The sequence below is a fragment of the Ovis canadensis genome, chromosome 7, assembly GCF_042477335.2.
Source record: "Ovis canadensis isolate MfBH-ARS-UI-01 breed Bighorn chromosome 7, ARS-UI_OviCan_v2, whole genome shotgun sequence".
In the NCBI taxonomy this organism is placed as follows: domain Eukaryota; kingdom Metazoa; phylum Chordata; class Mammalia; order Artiodactyla; family Bovidae; genus Ovis; species Ovis canadensis.
The window spans coordinates 96,664,363-96,685,846 of NC_091251.1; the positions used below are offsets into that span (position 1 = coordinate 96,664,363).

The window sequence follows — 21,484 nt, forward strand, 5'->3', positions numbered from 1 at the left end:
ATGTTTAAATAATATTGAACCTAGAGAGTTTTCATATATAATAAAACATTTTATAATTAAACTTCAAAATGTTCTATCTGCTGATAAAATCTCTTTGAATAATATCTTACTCCTCAGCCATTATTTCCACCTTCAAAAGCATTCATGCCAGTGAATGCCATATACTTACCGTTCTCCAGTAGCACATCCACAGCCATAGTTGTCAGGTCTTTAGTACAAGCGGCCCGAACATCCTCAGTAGGAGCAGTGAACGTGCTAAGTCCTGTTAGTTTGTTGATGTAAACCATTCTTCCCAGAGTTACATCAAAATGCTGCTGCCAATCCAAAGAACATATGTTGGACCCTTCATTTTCAGAACAAGTTCTTGCTATGGCTATGGATTCCTCACTCTGAAAACAAGTTCCATTTTGGTCAGCTGTGGAATCTTCCATGCGACTCATTAACATTCTGCTCATAGAGAAAGGACTTCCAATCTGTTGTTTTGAAGCTATAAGAACATCTGAATCCTTACTGATAACTGTAGCATGGTCATAGGGCAGAACCAAAGGATTTCCTGGTATCTTCTCAGTGGTATTGTTGTTAGAATATGTTTCACTGTCTTTACTGAAGAGATTACTTTGTGTGACAGAGTCTGACATTGGGATGTTGTCACTTTCTGGTTTTTTATGCTCATTTTTAAATAACTTACAAGAATCTAGGGTTAACCCACTGGACAAGTCACCATCTTTCCTACTGGAATCTAATTGTGGCAATTCATTAAAATGACTTACATCCATCCTTGGAGTCTCTCTTTCGGAATCCTTCAATCTGGATAATTTAGAGGCTAGTGATTCAGGTGACTTCTCAACATCCAAAAATTTACTGTTAAAATGAGGTAACTCCTGTAGAGTTACAGTGCTTTCTGTTAAGCAAAGCATCTGTTGTTCCAAACAATGATCTTCCTTGGAGAATGGAAACTTTTCTGAAGAAAACATGTGATTTACTGGTTGACAACTACTATTGGAATCATTATATTTCATAGTAGTGATTTCACAGATGTCAGAGTTGTCTAAGTGGTTTTTGTCTTTCCATGGAATGTCAGCTTCAACTTGAGGACTGAGATTGGTAGTGATTTCTAAAGTATTATTTTCCTCCACTTCAGTATTGAGAGGATTTTTAACCTTCCCATATTGCCTCTTAAACTTCTCTAAAGATCCTAGTTGTGAACTTAAGCTTAGCTTCTTATGAGGTATGGGTTTGGCAGGACCAATCAACTTGTCGGTTTTCTTACTACCATCTGAAACATGTCTACCCCAAGAGAAAGAGGATGTGTCGAGTAATAAGCCACCTGTGTGTGATTTTTTACTACTTTCCTGAAAAATAGCAAAATTTTTATAAGCTGCTGTATGTTTGTTCTCTAGCTCATAACTTCGATCTGTGCTGCACAGACTTTTGTTGGGCAGTTGAGCAAATTCTTTACTTAAAGTGCTGGTTAAATCTTTGCTGTTTAGAATCTTAACTGAATGGTGTGTTCTATTTCTAAATGTTTCTTTGGCACTCACAGGACCAGGTTGAGCATAACTTTTAAATAAATGTTCTGTTTCAGTTGATTTAGTTTGCTCACTCTGTACCACATGAGTTATGAAGCCAGTAGAACATAATTTAACTTGTCCATAATGAAAAACATTTATTCTTCCACAAGCACTAGGTTTTTTTCTTTTCTCTTCCTCTCTCTGAGCACTAGGTTCTCCTGATAATGCTGTCTCAAAAGACAGAGGTTGGCATTTCATTTCAGTAGCATCTTTATATCTCTCTGGTTGATTCTGAATTCTGTTATTTTCCAGGATGTTGGCAGCCATGCTATTAACAGTAGTACTTACTTTTTGTATTTCTAGATCTTCTCCACTCCCCTCAAAGTGATATAATGTCTGAAAAGGGCTTCCACACATTTCTGAACTGGTTCCACATGGATTTTCTGAAGAGTTATGTTCCAAGCAAGATTTTTTATGTTTCTTATTTTCTCCTGATTCTGATGCTCCAGCTGTGTCTTGTTCTAAGTTCCTTGAGTGTGAGCAAGCACTGTCTTCATTTTGCAAAGATGACTCTGCCATTTTATAATGGGCTGGCCCATCGGATTTGTAAGTGTACAAAAATGAATCATTTGTCTTTTTTCTGATAGTTTCCGAATCCCTAGAATTATGTGTGCTTATGTTTTCTACAGGAGCTTTTCTTTTCACAGCTTTTGACTGCAAATTGAACATCTCATAGGAATCCAAAATATTATTACATGCTTCTTGGAAACTGACCTGGCCACACTTCTCATCAGAGGACACTTGCTTCTGAAGACTGGCACTGAATAAACTAAAATCATTATCTTCACTAAATTCCTTAATGTCTTCACTTGATAATTCCACAAATAATTTTTCTTTCTTTAAAAACATTTTTACTCCTTCCTGAATGCAAACCAAAAGAGTATCCCAGTTCTGAAACTCAATCAGGGTTTTTGCTGGCTCTAGGCACACGTCATACTCACAGAACTGGCACTGCACATTGATTACGTAGATCCCATGGAGTTCCGGGTTAGACCTAGGCCGAGGACTTGAATTCATTTGCCTACTGGCAGAACCACTCTTTGGTTTGCATATAATACTTTCTTTCCTTAATAAAAAGTCAATGAGTTTATGCAACTTTGTCCTTAAAACTAACCTCTTGTTCACAAACAAAAACTGCATATTCTTATTATAATGTGCTTCAGAGCTGATAAAGCCAGTAAGCTCAAACTCCTTATATTTAAAATTTATTTCTCTTAACTTTTGGGACTTACCCAGTCCATAAATTTGACAAAATCGGGAACATATGTCTTTCGTTTTAGGGAGTTGAAGAACCATGGAACCAGAAACATCATTTCTCAAAGAGAAAGAAATGGAAGGGTGCATGAGTGACAGAGCTTCTATCCTCTGCCTAACCTTCTCAAACTCCAATCTAGGATCCATGCATTTCCTCCTAACAGGTAATTGATAAAACAGATTATATACAGTGACTGTTGTCCCGGTACTTGGTCGAGTTAAGGCAGCTTCACAAGCTTTCAGCGCTTTCCCATTCTGAAACAGTTTCACAAATGTTTTCATCGACTTGTTTTTCTTGGATGAAATTTCCACAGCACTGGCCATATCTGCTATACTGGCCAACGCCTCCCCCCGGAAACCATAAAACCTTGGGTTCTCCAAGTCTTGTACGGAGTTGCATTTACTGGTGAAATAACGATTTCCCACCTTGTCTACATCATCACTCCCCATCCCAAATCCATTGTCTATCACTTGAACTTGGAAGGTTTCCATGTTCACCCTGACAGCCACACATTTTGCTTCAGCATCAATACTGTTGAGGGCAAGCTCCTCAACACATTGGCCTAAGGAGCATACAGCCAAACCAGAACGCAATTTAGCTTGTACTTCAGCTGACAAGCATTTGATCATGGCAGGTAGAAAGCTGGTGAGAATGCCAGGCAGTGGTTCCCTTTTCTGACTGGAAATAATTGCCTACGGGAGGAAGACAAAACACACACACACACACACAATTAAAGCTTCAGAGTTACATGGCATCAACCATTTCTCTCAAGCATTATAAAGAAATATTTGAGATAAATGAAATCTCTTATTAACAAAACAAAAATTATACTTCTGATCTCTAGGAAGATCAAACAGCTCAGATTTGGCACAGCAGATTTAATATCCAAAACAGCATTCATAATTTCATAATTTTTACTGCTCCTAAATCCCAAATGCCCTAAGTGAAATCATCATCACACTTGAAGTTGACCCCTAAAGTGTTCAAACTGCCAATCACTTCACCAAAAACAGATGCCTAATTTCCACTAAGAAACATTAGCTAGAAATCATTCATGAAAAAAATGTCCAAGCTAGTTTCATAACATTTATCCATTGCACAATAACCATGACTTTTAGAAAAAAATTACAATGAAGTGTTAAGACACTGTACTAATTAGGGTGAAGGAAGAGGAGGAAATGAAATCAAATTATATCAAAGAGCGATAATTATTATAATAATTACCATTGGTTAAATATAGTTATCTCAGGGGAAAGAGACTAATAATGGGGAAGGGTACGGCAGGAAAATTCCTTTGCCTTTTAAGCCTTTATCATTTGATTTTTAAATCTTGTACATGTATTACTAAGTTTTCAGAAGGCCCTTACCTATTACTACTTATGATTTATTATTTTGTATTAATACTCTTTTGGTCTTTACAGATGGCTCCAAACTACCTTAGCAATAATAATGATGGCAAGGGGATCTTTAAACGAGACTTTTTCTTGCAGCTAAAAATGACAGTTCAATGAAAGGTCCCCTCCCTTCATAGCTGAGAGTAGCATGGGCTGGACCGTCTCACGAGTGGTAAGGCTTGTTTATCAAACTTGGGGAAAATCAGAGATCTGATTTTCAGATCTTGATGGTTGCAGATCAGAACTTGCAGATCTGATGGTTTCTAAGATAATGTACTTTGCAGCCGGCAAAAAATGAGAGGTCAAGGTTTGGTATCTATTCCTACTGGTACCCAAAACTCAACGATTTCCGATTTCCTGATTACGGGGCTTTCGGGGATCCTGTGACAAGTGGGACGATTTGATCCGTGTTCAGAGCTGAGAAAGCTTGCAGGAAGAGCAGGGTCGAGTTCGCCAACCACCGCCCCCCCCCCCCACCCGCCGCGGCCGTAAGAGTCAAGCTCCACCCCCGCGCCCTCCCAGCTGGCAACCGGAAACCCAGGCCCGGCCCGCCCAGGTTCGGGCGCCCGGCCGAAGGTAGGCCGGAAGACGTCCTAGGCCCCTCGCGCGGCGGGTCCGTAAGGCTGGCCCGCAGCGGTCGCCAAGGCGCTTCGAGTGGTAGACGAGCTCCCAGAATCGTCCTCTGGTCGCGTGCTTTCACCCCAAGTCACCTGGAATCGTACCTCCCCAACCCCCTGATACCAACCGCCTCGGCCGCTGGGCACGCGCTCTGTGGCTGGTGAGGCTCGTACACGTGAGGCTCGTGCACGCGCGAGCCCGCGAGCATGCGCTTCTGAGGCGCCGCGCGGAGGACGCAGTCCAGTCCGTGACACCCCGATGCGCATGCGCGCCAGGTGTCGCCGGCTTGGAAACCTGTGTCCCCAGGTCTCTTCTTACTGGTACCCCGAAGTTTCCAGTCTTTATCCCGTTTTATCATGGCGTGAAAAGCTGTTTCTAGCAATTTTTACTCGTTTTTCCCTTTTCTCATTTCTGTTGTGTGCGTACTACCATTTAATTCAACAGAGGCTTCCTAGGTGCTGCAGTAGTAAACAATTCGCTTGCCAATTCAGGAGATAAAGGTTTGATCCCTGGGTAGGGAAGAGCCCCTGGAGGAGGACATGGCAACCTACTCCAGTATCCTTGCCTAGAAAATCCCATAGACAGAGGAGCCTGAGGGGCTGCAGTCCATGAGGTTGCAAAGAGGCATGACTAACCACGGTATTTTATTTGCTTATCATCTGTCTGCTCACTAGAATGTGGATATTTATCTATTTTTATTTGCTGCTGTATCCCCATGGCAAGAACAGTGCCTGGCTTATGTTAGGCACTCAAATATTAATCGAGAGCTTTCCGTCTTAAAGATTATAGTTATTTCAAAGCTGGAAAAGATGAAGAATCTATATAGCTCTATTCTTAATTTATAGGTGAAAACAAGACTCTCTTCACTGACTTTTTTTTTGGTATTTTTCTAATGGAATGAGAGTGGACCCCTAAGGGCATTGTGAGATTAGTTCAGTTCAGTCGGGTCCAGCTCTTTGCGACCCCATGAACCACAGCACGCCAGGCCTCCCTGTCCATCACCAACTCCTGGAATCTACCCAAACTCATGTCCATTGAGTCAGTGATGCCATTCATCCTGTCGTCCCCTTCTCCTCCTGCCCTCAATCTTTCCCAGCATTAGGGTCTTTTCGAATGAGTCAGCTCTTCGCATCAGGGGGCCAAAGTATTGGAGTTTCAGCTTCAACATCAGTCCTTCCAATGAACACCCAAGGCTGATCTCCTTTAAGATGGACTGGTTGGATCTCCTTGCAGTCCAAGGGACTCTCAAGAGTCTTCTGCAACACCATAGTTCAAAAGCATCAATTCTTCGGTGTTCAGCTTTCTTTATAGTCCAACTCTCACATCCATACATGACTACTGGAAAAACCACAGCCTTGACTAGATGGATCTTTGTTGGCAATGTCTCTGCTTTTGAATATGCTGTCAGTTCAGTTCAGTTGCTCAGTCTTGTCTGACTCTCTACGACCCCATGAATCGCAGCACACCAGGCCTCCCTGTCCATCACCAACTCCTGGAGTTCACTCAGATTCCCGTTCATCAAGTCAGTGATGCCATCCAGCCATCTCATCCTCTGTCGTCCCCTTCTCCTCCTGCCCCCAATCCCTCCCAGCATCAGAGAATTTTCCAGTGAGTCAACTCTTCGCATGAGGTGGCCAAAATTACTGGAGTTTCAGCTTTAGCATCAGTCCTTCCAAAGAAATCCCAGGGCTGATCTCCTTCAGAATGGACTGGTTGGATCTCCTTGCAGTCCAAGGGACTCTCAAGAGTCTTCTCCAACACCACAGTTCAAATGCATCAATTCTTTGGCGCTCAGCTTCTTTCACAGTCCAACTATCACATCCATACATGACTACTGGAAAAACCATAGCCTTGGCTAGACGGACCTTAGTCGGCAAAGTAATGCCTCTGCTTTTGAATATGCTATCTAGTTTGGTCATAACTTTTCTTCCAAGGAGTAAGCGTCTTTTAATTTCATGGCTGCAGTACCATCTGCAGTGATTTTGGAGCCCCCCAAAATAAAGTCTGACACTGTTTCCACTGTTTCCCCATCAATTTGCAAAGAAGTGATGGGACCGGATGCCATGACCTTTGTTTTCTGAATGTTGAGCTTTAAGCCAACTTTTTCACTCTTCTCTTTCGCTTTCATCAAGAGGCTCTTTAGTTCTTTACTTTCTGTGATAAGGGTGGTGTCACCTGCATATCTGAGGTTATTGATATTTCTCCTGGCAATCTTGATTCCAGTTTGTGCTTCCTCCAGCCCAGCGTTTCTCATGATGTACTCTGCATATACATCATGGAGAAAAGGAAAGATATACTCATTTGAACACAGAGTTTCAAAGAATAGCAAGGAGAAATAAGAAAGCCTTCATCTTTAAGAAAGCCTTTCCTGCTTAAATAAGCAGGGAGACAATATACAGCCTTGACGTACTCCTTTTCCTATTTGGAACTAGTCTCTTGTTCCAGGTCCAGTTCTAACTGTTGCTTCCTGACCTGCATATAGGTTTCTCAAGAGGCAGGTCAGGTGGTCTGGTATTCCCATCTCTTTCAGAATTTTCCACAGTTTATTGTGATCCACACAGTCAAAGGCTTTGACATAATCAGTAAAGCAGAAATAGATGTTTTTCTGGAACTCTCTTGCTTTTTCTATGATCCAACGGATGTTGGCAATTTGATCTCTGGTTTCTCTGCCTTTTCTAAATTCAGCTTGAACATCTGGAAGTTCACTATTCATGTATTGCTGAAGCCTGGCTTGGAGAATTTTGAGCATTACTTTACTAGCGTGTGAGATGAGTACAATTGTACTGTAGTTTAAGCATTCTTTGGCATTGCCTTTCTTTGGGTTTGGAATGAAAACTGACCTTTTCTAGTCCTGTGGCCACTGCTGAGTTTTCCAAATTTGCTGGCATATTGAGTGCAGCACTTTCACAGCATCATCTTTTAGGAGCTGAAATAGCTCAACTGGAATTCCATCATCTCCACTAGCTTTGTTTGTAGTAATGCTTCCTAAGGCCCACTTGACTTCATATTCCCGGATGTCTGGCTTTAGGTGAGTGATCACACCATCGTGATTATCTGGGTCGTGAAGTTTTTTTTGTATAGTTCTTCTGTGTATTCTTGCCACCTCTTCTTAATATCTTCTGCTTTTGCTAGGTCCATACCATTTCTGTCCTTTATTGAGCCCATCTTTCCATGAAAAGTTCCCTTGGTATCTGCAATTTTCTTGAAGAGATCTCTAGTCTTTCCCATTCTTTCGTTTTCCTCTATTTCTTTGCATTGATCGCTCAGGAAGGCTTTCTTATCTCTCCTTGCTATTCTTTGAGACTCTGCATTCAAATGAATATATCTTTCCTTTTCTCCTTTGCTTTTTGCTTCTCTTCTTTTCACAGCTATTTGTAAGGCCTCCTCAGACAGCCATTTTGCTTTTTTGCGTTTCTTTTTCTTGGGGATGGTCTTGAACGCTGTCTCCTGTACAGTATCACGAACCTCCGTAAATAGTTCTTCAGGCACTCTGTCTATCAGATCTAGTCCCTTAAATCTATTTGTCCCTTCCGCTGTATAATTGTAAGGGATTTGATTTAGGTCATACCTGAATGGACCAACCTAGATAGCATATTCAAAAGCAGAGATAATACTTTGCCAACAAAGGTCCATCTAGTCAAGGCTATGGTTTTTCCAGTGGTCATGTATGGATGTGAGAGTTGGACTGTGAAGAAAGGTGAGTGCCGAAGAATTGATGCTTTTGAACTGTGGTGAAGAAGTTCAAATTGATGCTTTTGAGCTTCTGTGGAGAAGACTCTTGAGAGTCCCCTGGACTGCAAGGAGATCCAACCAGTCCATTCTAAAGGAGATCAGTCCTGGATGTTCTTTGGAAGGACTGATGCTAAAGCTGAAATTCCAATACTTTGGCCACCTCATGTGAAGAATTGACTCATTGGAAAGACTCTGATGCTGGGAGGGATTGGGGGCAGGAGGAGAAGGGGACAACAGAGGATGAGATGGCTGGATGGCATCACTGACTTGAGGGACCTGAGTTTGAGTGAACTCTGGGAGTTGGTGATGGACAGGAAGGCCTGGCGTGCTGTGATTCATGGGGTTGCAAAGAGTCAGACACGACTGAGCGACTGAATTGAACTGAACTGAATGGTCTAGTAGTTTTCCCCACTTTCTTCAATTCAAGTCTGAATTTGACATTAAGGAGTTCATGATCTGAGCCACAGTCAGCTCCTGGTCTTGTTTTTGCTGACTGTATAGAGCTTCTGCATCTTCGGCTGCAAAGAATATGATCAATCTGATTTCGGTGTTGGCCATCTGGTGATGTCCATGTGTAGAGTCTTCTTTTATATTGTTGGGAGGGTGTTTGCTATGACCAGTGCGTTCTCTTGGCAAAACTCTATTGGCCTTTGCCCTGCTTCATTCTGTTTTCCAAGGCCAAATTGCCTGTTACTCCAGCTGTTTCTTGACTTCCTACTTTTGCATTCCAGTCCCCTATAATGAAAAGGACATCTTCTGGGGGTGTTAGTTCTAAAAGGTCTTGTAGGTCTTCACAGAACCATTCAACTGCAGTTTCTTCAGCATTACTGGTCATTTACACAGCATTACTGTGTGATTAAGTGTTTTGGAAATTGATGACCAACCTTCAGTTGTTTCTTAGTCTTGTTTTCATTGGGTATTTTTATTTAAAAAAATTTGTATTTATTTTTTGCTGTGCTTGCTTTCTCTAGTTGCAGTTAGTTGGGGGTACTCTCTAGTTTGAGGTGCACAGGCTTCTCATTGTGGTGGCTTCTCTTGGGGTGGAGCACAGGCTCTAGAGTGAGGGCTCAGTGGTTGGGCTGTGAGAGGTGAGATCTTCCTGGAGCAGGTATCAAACCTGTGTCCCCTGCACTAGCAAGTGGACTTCCAACCTCTGGCTTACCAAGGAAGTCCAAAACCTTGTGTTTTTAAAGACTGGAATTTATGACCAACGTGTCAAACCCAGTAAGCATTTGATATATACTTTTTTAATGGCTGACAAAACCAAATCAGGAGATAGATAACCTAAGTCTGATGAAGGAAAATGCTTACTGCTTGAATTAGTTCATTCCAATCCCAAAGAAAGGCAATGCCAAAGAATGCTCAAACTACTGCACAATTGCACTCATCCCACACACTAGTAATGTTCAAAATTCTCCAAGCCAGGCTTCAGCAATACGTGAACCGTGAACTTCCAGATGTTCAAGCTGGTTTTAGAAAAGGCAGAGGAACCAGAGATCAAATTGCCTACATCTGCTGGATCATGGAAAAAGCAAGAGAGTTCCAGAAAAACATCTATTTCTGCTTTATTGACTATGCCAAAGCCTTTGACTGTGTGGATCACAAGAAACTGTGGAAAATTCTGAAAGAGATGGGCATACCATACCACCTGACCTGCCTCTTGAGAAACCTATATGCAGGTCAGGAAGCAACAGTTAGAACTGGACATGGAACAACAGACTGGTTCCAAATAGGAAAAGGAGTACGTCAAGGCTGTATATTGTCACCCTGCTTATTTAACTTCTATGCAGAGTACATCATGAGAAACGCTGTGGAAGAAGCACAAGCTGGAATCAAGATTGCTGGGAGAAATATCAATAACCTCAGATATGCAGATGACACCACCCTTATGGCAGAAAGTAAAGAGGAACTAAAAAGCCTCTTGATGAAAGTGAAAGTGGAGAGTGAGAAAGTTGGCTTAAAGCTCAACATTCAGAAAACGAAGATCATGGCATCTGGTTCCATCACTTCATGGGAAATAGATGGGGAAACATTGGAAACAGGTATCAGGCTTTATTTTGGGGGCTCCAAAATCACTGCAGATGGTGACTGCAGCCATGAAATTAAAAGACCCTTACTCCTTGGAAGAAAAGTTATGACCAATCTAGATAGCATATTCAAAAGCAGAGACATTACTTTGCCAACAAAGGTCTGTCTAGTCAAGGCTATGGTTTTTCCAGTGGTCATGTATGGATGAGAGAGTTGGACTGTGAAGAAAGCTGAGTGCCGAAGAATTGATGCTTTTGAACTGTGGTGTTGGAGAACTCTTGAGAGTCCCTTGGACTGCAAGGAGATCCAACCAGTCCATTCTGAAGGAGATCAGCCCTGGGATTTCTTTGGAAGGACTGATGCTGAAGATGAAACTCCAGTAACTTTGGCCACCTCATGTGAAGAGTTGACTCATTGGAAAAGACTCTGATGCTGGGAGGGACTGGGGGCAGGAGAAGAAGGGGACGACAGAGGATGAGATGGCTTGATGGCATCACTGACTCGATGGATGTAAACTCCGGGAGTTGGTGATGGACAGGGAGGCCTGGCGTGCTGTGATTCATGGGGTCGCAAAGAGTCAGACACGACTGAGCGACTGAACTGAACTGAACTGAATTAGTTTGCTAAGGCTGCCATAACAAAATACCAGACTAGACAGCTTAAACAATAGAAATGTATCTTGTCCCAGTTCTGGAGGCTAGAAATCTGAAAGTCAAAGTGTTGAAATGATGAATGATGATAAGGCCTCTTTCCTTGACTGGTAAATTGCTATCTTCTTCCTCTATCTTCACAAGTTCTTTCCTCTGTGCACACACACACCTGTGTCTAAATTTCCTCTTCTTATAAGGACACTAGGGTGTATTGGATTAGGGCCAACACTAATGACCCCATTTAACCTTAATTACCTCTATAAAGTCCCTCTCTCAAATGTAGTCGCATACTGAGGTACTGAGAGGACTTCAACATGTGAATTTGGCAGGGGTGAGGGGGTAACATAATTTAACACGTAGCATCAGTTTATGTGAATTCCTTACCTGGAGGACAGAAATGACAGTAGAAACTCCAGAAAAGGTAAAATAATTAGTCCAAGATATCATTTGTGTATGTGCTGTGCTCAGTCATGTCTCTTTGTGACTCCATGAACTGTAATAACCCACCAGGCTCCTCTGTCCTTGAGATTCTCCAGACAAGAATACTGGAGTGGGTTGCCTTTTCCCCCTCCAGGGGATCTTCCCAACCTAGGGTTTCCTGCATTGGTAGGTGGGTTCTTTACTATCGAGCCAACAGGGAAACCCAGATATCATTTGAACAGTTAACAAATGGAACTTTAGGATTTTTGTTCTTTTTAAAAAATATTTATTTTTATTTATTTATTTGGCTGCACAAGGTCTTAGTTGTGGCATGTGGGATCTAGTTCCCCAACCAGGGATCAAACCCAGGGCCCCAGCATTGACAGCTCACAGTCTTAGCCACTGGACACCAGGGGAGTCCCAGGATTTTTGTTCTTATTAGGTACAATTTCCTGAAGAAAATTTCATGGAAACTATTAAAAAGAAATGATGAAAAGTAACTGCTTTTTCTTTCAGACTTCCTTAAGTTACCTCCAAATTCTCTTCCCAAAGATGTTCAGAGTAAATGCCTCTTATTTTGCCCAAAATGAAGTTCATCAAAAAGAAAATAAGTTATCTTACACAGAAAGTTCTGTTTTTATTGATTAGAATTGCATATAGTTGTAATTCTTTCATCACACATATAATACACAGTAACCATCAAGTAACGATGCTAAAATAACTTACTAACAAATTCTAATATTGAACACAGAATAGTTCTATCTCTATTAACAATACAAAACAAAACCGCTAAGTATCTTGGAAAATTTAAATGCAGACCATTATTTCACAATTTGGAAGTCTGCGTAGTCCAGCTTTACGATGACCTTCTCATTGTGGAAGCTTGCTCTGTCGATGTGTGACTTGGGACTTCCTTTTGTCTCAAGCCATTCCTGCATATGACGTACTTTGGAGGTAGGCCCTTGCAATCGTCCTTGCACTGTGCCCTGGTCAGTGTTCTGGACCCAGCCTACTAATCCAAGCTTTTTACCCTCAGCCTAAGGGAAAGAAAAAGACAAGAAAGAGAAATCCAGTGAGACTGAACAAAACAAAGCGAGACGACAATCTCTTGCCAGAACCTTGGCCTACAATCAAGCCACTGAAACTAATTTGATATTGTCCAGCACAGTCAAAACAGAACTACAGCAAGGAGAATCTCACTGCTGATCTTAACATGAAGTGTTGACCACTTGACTCCATTTCTTTCTTCTACCCTATAAAACCCAGGCACCAGAATTTTTCACTGTTTAGTCAATTTGATTAAGTACTAAAGATTTAAGACCTAATCAGATGTTTTCAAAATGATTCTCTAAGGCTGATTGTTGTTAGGATACTGGACTATATCTTGTTCATTTTCCTTCTCCTAATCAACAATCTAATGAATATATTAAATAGAAAAAAGCATAAAGTTATCTGATCCTTCTGTTTCTCTTTAGCCAAGACCATACCTAAACAAACCCAGATGATTAAGTACCCATTATATCTTTAAAGATCATTAGGGAATATTTCACAATTTCCTGGGCAAATCATTCCATTGTTTTTACTGTAGAGAAACTGTCTAATCCAAGGTCTTTACCTTGCATTCAAAGCCCACTTTCTCTCATCCTCTGACAGAAGGAAAAAGTTGCTGGTGATCAGCCTCTAAACACCTACATTTCATAAGACCACGTTAACTATTGTTTTCACTTGACTTTCTTCTGTCTAAATAATCACAAGGCCTTTAATGCTGAATAAGCTTAGGAAAAACATCTAATCATTGTAACCGCTCTTTTCTTAGACGTTTTATTGTTCTTTCCTATAAAGCATTAACTGTGAAATAACTGAAAATTGGGGGAAAGTAGTAATGTTTCAGAGGCAATTTTATTTTTGTAAAATTTCCAAGTAAGGATTTATAAAAGTTATTGCTTGTTACATTCTATCTAAATAGAAGGAGTTGGATTACAAAAGAAAATGGGAGTTAACAAGACTGCATGTCCAAATGCTGGACTAGTGATCTAGTAAATATGGGAAATTGCTGGAGTTGGCCAAAGAAAATGTTATGCAGAGCAAAAGTATGTTTGATGAGGAACTGAAGTATTCATCAAATCAGTTATGTTCAAAGCAAAGACATGTTTGCATAATGAACAAAAGAGACTTTGGTCAAATAACAGTTTAAAGGATAGGGAGGAAATTAAGGAATGAAGAAAAATAAGAGATACCTACAGCATGATTAAGGGTTGCAGACTGAAGCATTAAAAAAGAATACAGAAAATGGATTTGAATAAGACTCCATATCCCACTGACTTTGTGCAACAACTGCACCCTCTCCTACTTCATATTAACCCAGGAGAGTGGGCCGTGTCTAGTTCGTAGTTACCTTATATGGTAACTTGCTATAAGAATGATTGTGTTGAGGCTTTGAGCAGGAGGTTATAATAGTTCAATACATTTTTAACTGCAGCGTGATTTATCTGAACTCCTGAGAGTAAACAAAACACTCCCAACTTTGACAGGTGTTGAGAATGGGGATTTCCTATGGGTTTTATCTGGGCACTGGATTCTGTTATTTTTAAATGATAACACAATATTGCTGAGTCATGTTCAGCTTTGACTATATATCTAAACAAGCAAGTAGCATTCTCTCCTAAGAAAATTCCAAAAAGCTGATTCTCCCTCATAACCATATTTCCTCTTGAACAGTCATCTGGAAACATTTTAAGGATTATAATCACCAATTCTAGTCTCAATCTAAAAAAAGGTTATCCTCAAACCAATAACCTAGACCTTCCACATTAAGAAACTAGAAAGAGAGGAGCAAACTGAACTCAAATCAAGCAAAAAAGGGAAATAATAAAGATTACAGCAGGAGTTAATAAATAAAACAGAGATAAAGAAAGTTCTCTGGTGGTACAGTGGTTAAGAATCTGCCTTGCAATGCGGGTTTGATCCTTGGTAGGGGAACTAATTTCCTACATGCCCCAGAGCGACTAAAACACATGACCTCCCAAACCCCAACTAGAGAGTCGTTGCTCAACAACAAAAGATCTGCAGGACTCAACGAAGATCCTGTTAGCCACAACTAAAAGACCCACCACAGCCAAATAAATATTTGAAAATTGTTTTTCTGTATTCTTTTATCTTTTTTTACACTGAGGGTTGGGAGGTGCTATAACGATGGGCTCTCCTGCCATCTGCCCCTTTTCCCTCAACAACTTTAATTAATCTTCATTAATTTTTAATCCATTTATTAAGCCACAGGAACTTGCCCTACATGAAAGTGAAAGTTGCTCAGTTGCGTCTGACTCTTTGTGACTCCATGGACTATATAGTCCATGGAATTCTCCAGGACTGGAGAATTCTCCAGGCCAGAATACTGGAGTGGGTAGCCTTTCCCTTCTCCAGGGGATCTTCCTAACCCAGGGATCGAACCCAGGTCTCCCGCATTGCAGGTGGATTCTTTACCAGCTGAGACACAAGGGAAGCCCAAAAATGCTCAACTGGGTAGCCTATCTCTTTTCCAGGGGATCTTCCCGACCCAAGAATCGAACCGGGGTTTCCTGCATTGTAGGTGGATTGTTTACCAACTGAGCTATCAGGGAAGCCTACCCTACATAACTGGAGGCAAAGCTATCTGGAACATAGCTCTTGCTATGACTTTCAGTAATTCTTTTCTTCCAACAGGCACTTCATATATGAGCAGGGAACAGGGGGAACTAATTTGCAAATCATTGGAAAAAGAGGTAGTGGCACTTAACATTCACATTTCAAAGATTCAGGTTTGAACTTTAAAGTGGCTTTGGCAAGTTCTGCAGTCTTAACTCATTATCTTTGGGGTTGGAGATACACTGGGAAGGCAATAGCCTGATATTCCCCTATAGAAGACAGAAGGCAAACTAAGATTTCATCTTTGTCATTAGGGAAGATTGATGAAAGTGAAAGAGGAGAGTGAGAAAGTTGGCTTAAAGCTCAACATTCAGAAAACGAAGATCATGGCATCTGGTCCCATCACTTCATGGGAAATAGATGGGGAAACATTGGAAACAGTGTCAGACTTTATTTTGGGGGGCTCCAAAATCACTGCAGATGGTGATTGTAGCCATAAAATTAAAAGACGCTTACTCCTTGGAAGGAAAGTTATGACCAATCTAGATAGCATATTCAAAAGCAGAGACATTACTTTGCCAACAAAGGTCCGTCTAGTCAAGGCTATGGTTTTTCCAGTGGTCATGTATGGATGAGAGAGTTGGACTGTGAAGAAAGCTGAGCGCAGAAGAATTGATGCTTTTGAACTGTGGTGTGGGAGAAGACTCTTGAGAGTCCCTTGGACTGCAAGGAGATCCAACCAGTCCATTCTGAAGGAGATCAGTCCTGGGTGTTCTTTGGAAGGACGGATGCTAAAGCTGAAACGCCAATACTTTGGCCACCTCATGTGAAGAGTTGACTCATTAGAAAAGACTCTGATGCTGGGAGGGATTGGGGGCAGGAGGAGAAGTTGACAACAGAGGATGAGATGGCTGGATGGCATCACTGACTTGATGAACGGGAATCTGAGTGAACTCCGGGAGTTGGTGATGGACAGGGAGGCCTGGCGTGCTGTGATTCATGGGGTCACAAAGAGTCAGACATGACTGAGTGACTGAATGGAACTGAACTGAACTGAACTGAACTGAACTGAACTGAGTGAAGTTAAGGCAGAGGCTGTCAATAGCCTGTTCATCCCCTCAATTACTGATATGTCATAGTAATACCAGGCTCCATGTTCAGTGTTACTATTACTTACCCTGGAATGAATAAAGTATTTTCATTAGAAAAGCTTCACCTGGAAAAAGTGTTGTTGCTTAGTCCCCAAGTCGTGTCTGACTCTTTGTGACACCTTAGACTGTAGCCCTCCAGGCTCCTCTGTCCATGGCATTTCCCTGACAAGAATATTGGAGTGGGTTGCCATTTCCTTCTCCAAGGGATCCCCAAGGGATCTTTCTGACCTAGAGATAGATAGAACCCACGTCTCTTGCATTGGCAGGAGATTCTTTACCACTGAACCACCTGGGAAGGCCTCCCCTGAAAAAGGTACTTGTTCTTTAAAACCTAAAATGAGCAGAATTAAGGAATTAAGTAGGGGAATGGGAGAGGGTTCAAGAGAATAAAAGGTCTGAAGAAAATGCAACAGCTACAGATGAAGTAGTTACATAAATTACATAGTTATTTACATGTCATCTCTTTGATCAGTGTTAACTTTCCTGTAAGAATTGTGATTTGTTTTGATGATGCCCCAATAGGGAGAACTGGGAAAGCCTTTTCTCTTTGTAAAAGAGAAGCTCATCCATATGTGTGTTGGTACTCAATACCACTGTTAGACCAATAATAACAGCAGACAAAGCTTCCAGTAGGGATTCCCAGGTGACTCAGTGGTAAAAGAATCCACCTGCCAATGCAAGAGACCTGGGTGGAGAAGATCCCCTGGAGGAGGAAATGCCAACCCACTCTAGTATTCTGGCTGGGAAAATCCCATGGACGGAAGAGCCTGGCGGGCTATATAGTCCATGGAGCTGCAGAGTCGGACACGACTGAGCATGCACACACACACAGAGAAAAGCTTCCATTTGTGTTGTGGTTTACCCATTGCAAAACATTTTCATACCTATTCTTCCACAAACCACCTCTTCAGCTACCAAAGAGCCAGCTTCTCCAAAGCATATTTTTCGGGAATATGTCTCTTGTTTCCATGCTGATAACGTAGGTAGGGCCACATACCTGAGTGTACTTGCGGAAAAACACTCCTTGCACCTTTCCAAAAATTTCATAATCCACTGATATCAGGGTATCCCCTTCTGCCATGCTCATGCTCAAACCTGTCAGAGACCAGGATAGCAGAAAAGTAAAGGACTCATTATCCTATTCCAGGGCCCCCAATCATTAGGCAGAAAGGGTCATCACACCCATAACCCCTACATCCTTAACCACTGCGACCTCTCCCTGACCTTAAGGTGCCCGTACTTCGGATACGTGTAAGGTCGGGTGTCTGAAGTAACAGGAAGACACCTGCAAGGGAGCTTCGGGTCGCGATTGCCCACAGAGGCCTCTTTTGGGGCAATTACCTGCATATCCAATTACCTCCCTATACCCATCCCCGGTCCCGCTTCCTCTCCATCCTTCCCTCTTCCCACAGATCTGCCTTCCACGCCGCCAGTACCTCCTCCTAGTAAATTTTATGCCTAATCGAACTCACAGGCACGCCCCGGGTCCCTGTCCCAGGCTCAACCTCTTTGTCGTCCTCCCAAGCGTTAGGGACTACCCGGCAGACCACCAGGCCAACAGTCACCCCTCAGCCGCGTAACCGCCGCGCCCGGAAGCTTAGAAGGCGGCTCCTCCTTCGCCGCCTCTCCTGTCCATCACCTGCACCGGCCAATCACGCACGGCGCGCTCGGCCCAGAGCCCGCCTAGAGGGTGGGATTTCGGGAGGCGCGTGTCTAGGAGCGCCCGAGCCTCGGGCTTGGGGAGGATCTGTCCAGGGTCTCGGCCACGAGTCTACAGACCGAGTTCTCATCCTACCTTGGTCACTAAGCGCACCTCACTTTTTTTTTTAAGTTTCTCCTGGGGAGAAGGACGAAGACGAAGAAACACTTGAGATAAATCCAATCATTCTGTAAATAATTACTGAGAGCCTCTGTGCCAGGCACAGTTCTAGGTCCTTGACACGCGTTAACGAAAAGAAAGGATCCCTGGATTGGAGGAGCTTAAATTCTGGAGACAGAGACAGACGGCAAACACTAAACATCATAAACAAAACAAAAAAATCATAAAATTTTTCTGCCCTTTTCCTCAGTTCTCCTCCAATTCTGGGTCATGCCTAAGTTTGGAATTGGTAGCAGTAGCGGCGAGTATAGGAGGTCGCACACAAGGTTATTTCTCCCACTGTGATTCTGGAAGCTGCCCACCAGAGTCTACCCTAGTAAGTAAGTCTACCTTACTAAGAACACTCTAAACAATGCTTATCTAAAGCAGCCAATCACAAACACAAACAAAATAACCCAGGGCTCCAGAATCACAACTGAATCAGTCAACCTAAGCCAAGTGACCCAGAGAAGGCAATGGCAACCCACTCCAGTACCCTTGCCTGGAGAATGCCATGGACGGAGGAGCCTGGTGGGCTACAGTCCATGGGGCCGCTAAGAGTCAGACAGGACTGAGAGACTTCGCTTTCACTTTTCACTTTCATGCATTGGAGAAGGAACTGACAACCCACTCCACTTCTTGCCTGGAGAGTCCCAGGGCTGCTGTCTATGGGGTTGCACAGAGTCGGACACGATTGACACGATTTAGCAGCAGCAGCAAGCCAAGTGACCAAGTTGCATGAATTTCTTTAGGGAGAAGGGAACTGTCTAGGGGAGTTGTGGGTGTTGATTGTTAAAAGTAGGGTCATCTCGTGTGTATCAGTCACTCAGTCATGTCTGACTCTTTGTGACCCCATGGATGGTAGCCCACCAGGATCCTCTGCCCATGGAATTCTCCAGGCAAGAATACTGGAGTACGTTGTCATTTCCTTCTCCAGGGGATCTTCCCCACCCAGGGTCGAACCCAGGACTCCTGCATTGGAGGCAGACTTTTTACTGTCTGAGCCACAAGGGAAGCACAAAGGTCACCTTGCAGGCATTTATATCCAGATATCCTATGATTAAGAATGCATATGGGGCTTCCTTGGTGGGACAGTGGATAAGACTGTGCCTGCCAGCACAGGGGACTTGGGTTTGATCCCTGGTCCAGGAAGATCTCACGTGCCTCAGAGCAACCAACTCCATGTGCCACAACTACTGAGTCCATGCTCTAGAGCCTGAGAGCCACAACTACTGAGCCTATGTGCTGTAACTGCTGAAGGTCAAGTGCCTAGAGCCTGTGCTCTGCGACAAGGGAGGCCACTTCAATGAGAAGCCCTTGCACTGCGACAGACAGTAGCCCTCACTTGCCACAACTAGAGAAAGCCTGAGCACAGCAATGAAGACCTAGCGCAGTCAAAAACAAATAAACAAACAAAAATTATATATATATGTAAAGAATGTGAATGAAGGTAAACTGTGGTGCTTACTGTTGCCCTTTGGAGTGCTGTGTACCTTACATCCCTCCATTTAAGACTCCATATGTATGCCAGGTTGGCACACTTGGCAAGGTGAGATGGATTTGCAGGCCATGGAGATTCATCATTCCATTAGTTCCCCACTACAAAGTGAGGGTCCAGATCCTGGAGAGTCATATGACCTCAGTGCTGGTATGGGGGTGGCAGTGAGGTTGGAAACTGGATTGAATTGTCATGCTAGGCAATATTTGAAAATAATGCTGAACAGAGTAACTGGCTGATGCTATTTCTTTAAAATTTATTTTAAAGAAACCTAGTTTCTCTGTAGCATCAAACTATTCAGTACCTACATGTATACACACTGTAGGATATACAAAGATGGATGGTATATAATCTTTGTCCTTAAAGAGCTTTTTTATTTCACATAAGGGACAAATATGCATGCAAATGATGACAATGCAATGCACAACATGCAAATTCAGTTCCATGAACATCCATTGAGAGTTCATCACGAGCCAGCCCTGTGACAAAAAAATATTATGAGAGCACAAAGGAGCAGAGCGATTCCTTCTGGCCGGCAAGACTGGGAAAGCGTTCTTGGAGGAAACGGCATATTACCCAAGGTTACACAACCACAAAGAGTAAGTGATGGAGCTGGGATTTAGTTCCAAGCAGTCTGAGTACAGAGCCTACTCTGTACTGAATGCTATGTTCTACTACTTTCCAGCACATGGAGTTGGAGGAAGGCCACTGAGGTAAGAGAGTATGAGTAGTCAGATGTGGCTGGACCCTGAGTGTATATTACTGAGTATATACTACTGATATACTACTGGGTATATATCAACCCTGGCTGTACATCAGGACTTTGGGGGAAAGTTTACACAAGATTGATACCCAGGCCTTAACCTCCAGAAAAACTGCTTTCCAGGTAGCCCTAAAACACAGCTAGGATTGACTCTGGGGAGGCAAGGCATGTTTCAGCTTTATCCTGTAGGTAAAGAAGAAGCGATTGGGTAGGAGAATGACAGGTTCAGATGTATTTAGGATTTAGGATAGGGACTTTCCCGGGGGTCCACTGGTTAACCTTTCAATGCACATTCAATCCCCAGTCAGGAAACTAAAACACACACAATAACTAGAGAAGCTCCTACACACCACAATGAAGACTCAGAACAGCCAAAAGAAGCAGATGTATAGCAGTTAGGAGAGTGGTGCCGTCCCAGTGAGAAGTGAAGAAGAAACTCACCTAGGGTAGGAGAAATGAAAAGGAAGGGACATATATGAGACACTGCAGAATAAATTCAACAGAGCCTGCTGACCCGTTAGAAGGGGTGACAAATAGGGGGGAGTGGAAGAAGACTGAGGTTTCAGCATGAGAGGGAACACTGGAGAAGTGGCTTGGGAAATAGGGAGGTAATCACAACTGTGTTTTCTGTCTTATTGACTTTGAGATACCTGAGGAACATTCACGTGCATGTGCTACGTGGGCATTTGGAAACTTGAGTCTGTTACTAAGGGGGAGAACTAAGCTAGATGCCACTGAAACATAGGTGAGAACTGAAATTCCAGCATTTGGTTGAAATCATTAAGGAAGAGAATGTCTGAAACTGCATTTATATGAGAAATAAGCGGGCTTTGGAGAACAACTACATTTGGGAGGCAAGTGAGGAAAAGACATAAATGCAAGAATATGAAAGAAGATGGAACAAGGACATGAAAAAAGAAACCAA

General features: G+C 42.6%; 1 protein-coding gene across 10 annotated transcripts in view; it reads right to left on the reverse strand.

The window, feature by feature from the left end:
* Nucleotides 1-21,484, reverse strand: part of MLH3 (mutL homolog 3) — a 43,595-nt gene that overhangs the window by 20,609 nt on the left and 1,502 nt on the right. For 2 of the 10 annotated variants that reach the window (XM_069597079.1, XM_069597078.1), the window contains exons 1-2: nucleotides 4,966-5,112; nucleotides 2,804-3,518 (exon numbers count right to left, since the gene is read on the reverse strand). In XM_069597079.1, the coding sequence (XP_069453180.1) occupies nucleotides 2,804-3,518; nucleotides 4,966-5,046 (796 nt within the window). In that variant the 5' untranslated portion in view covers nucleotides 5,047-5,112. Of the gene's footprint in view, nucleotides 1-169; nucleotides 3,519-4,942; nucleotides 5,113-11,931; nucleotides 12,706-17,437; nucleotides 17,536-21,484 lie in introns of those variants that run through there. The other 8 variants (XM_069597074.1, XM_069597073.1, XM_069597077.1 and 5 more) reach the window with 7 other exon arrangements.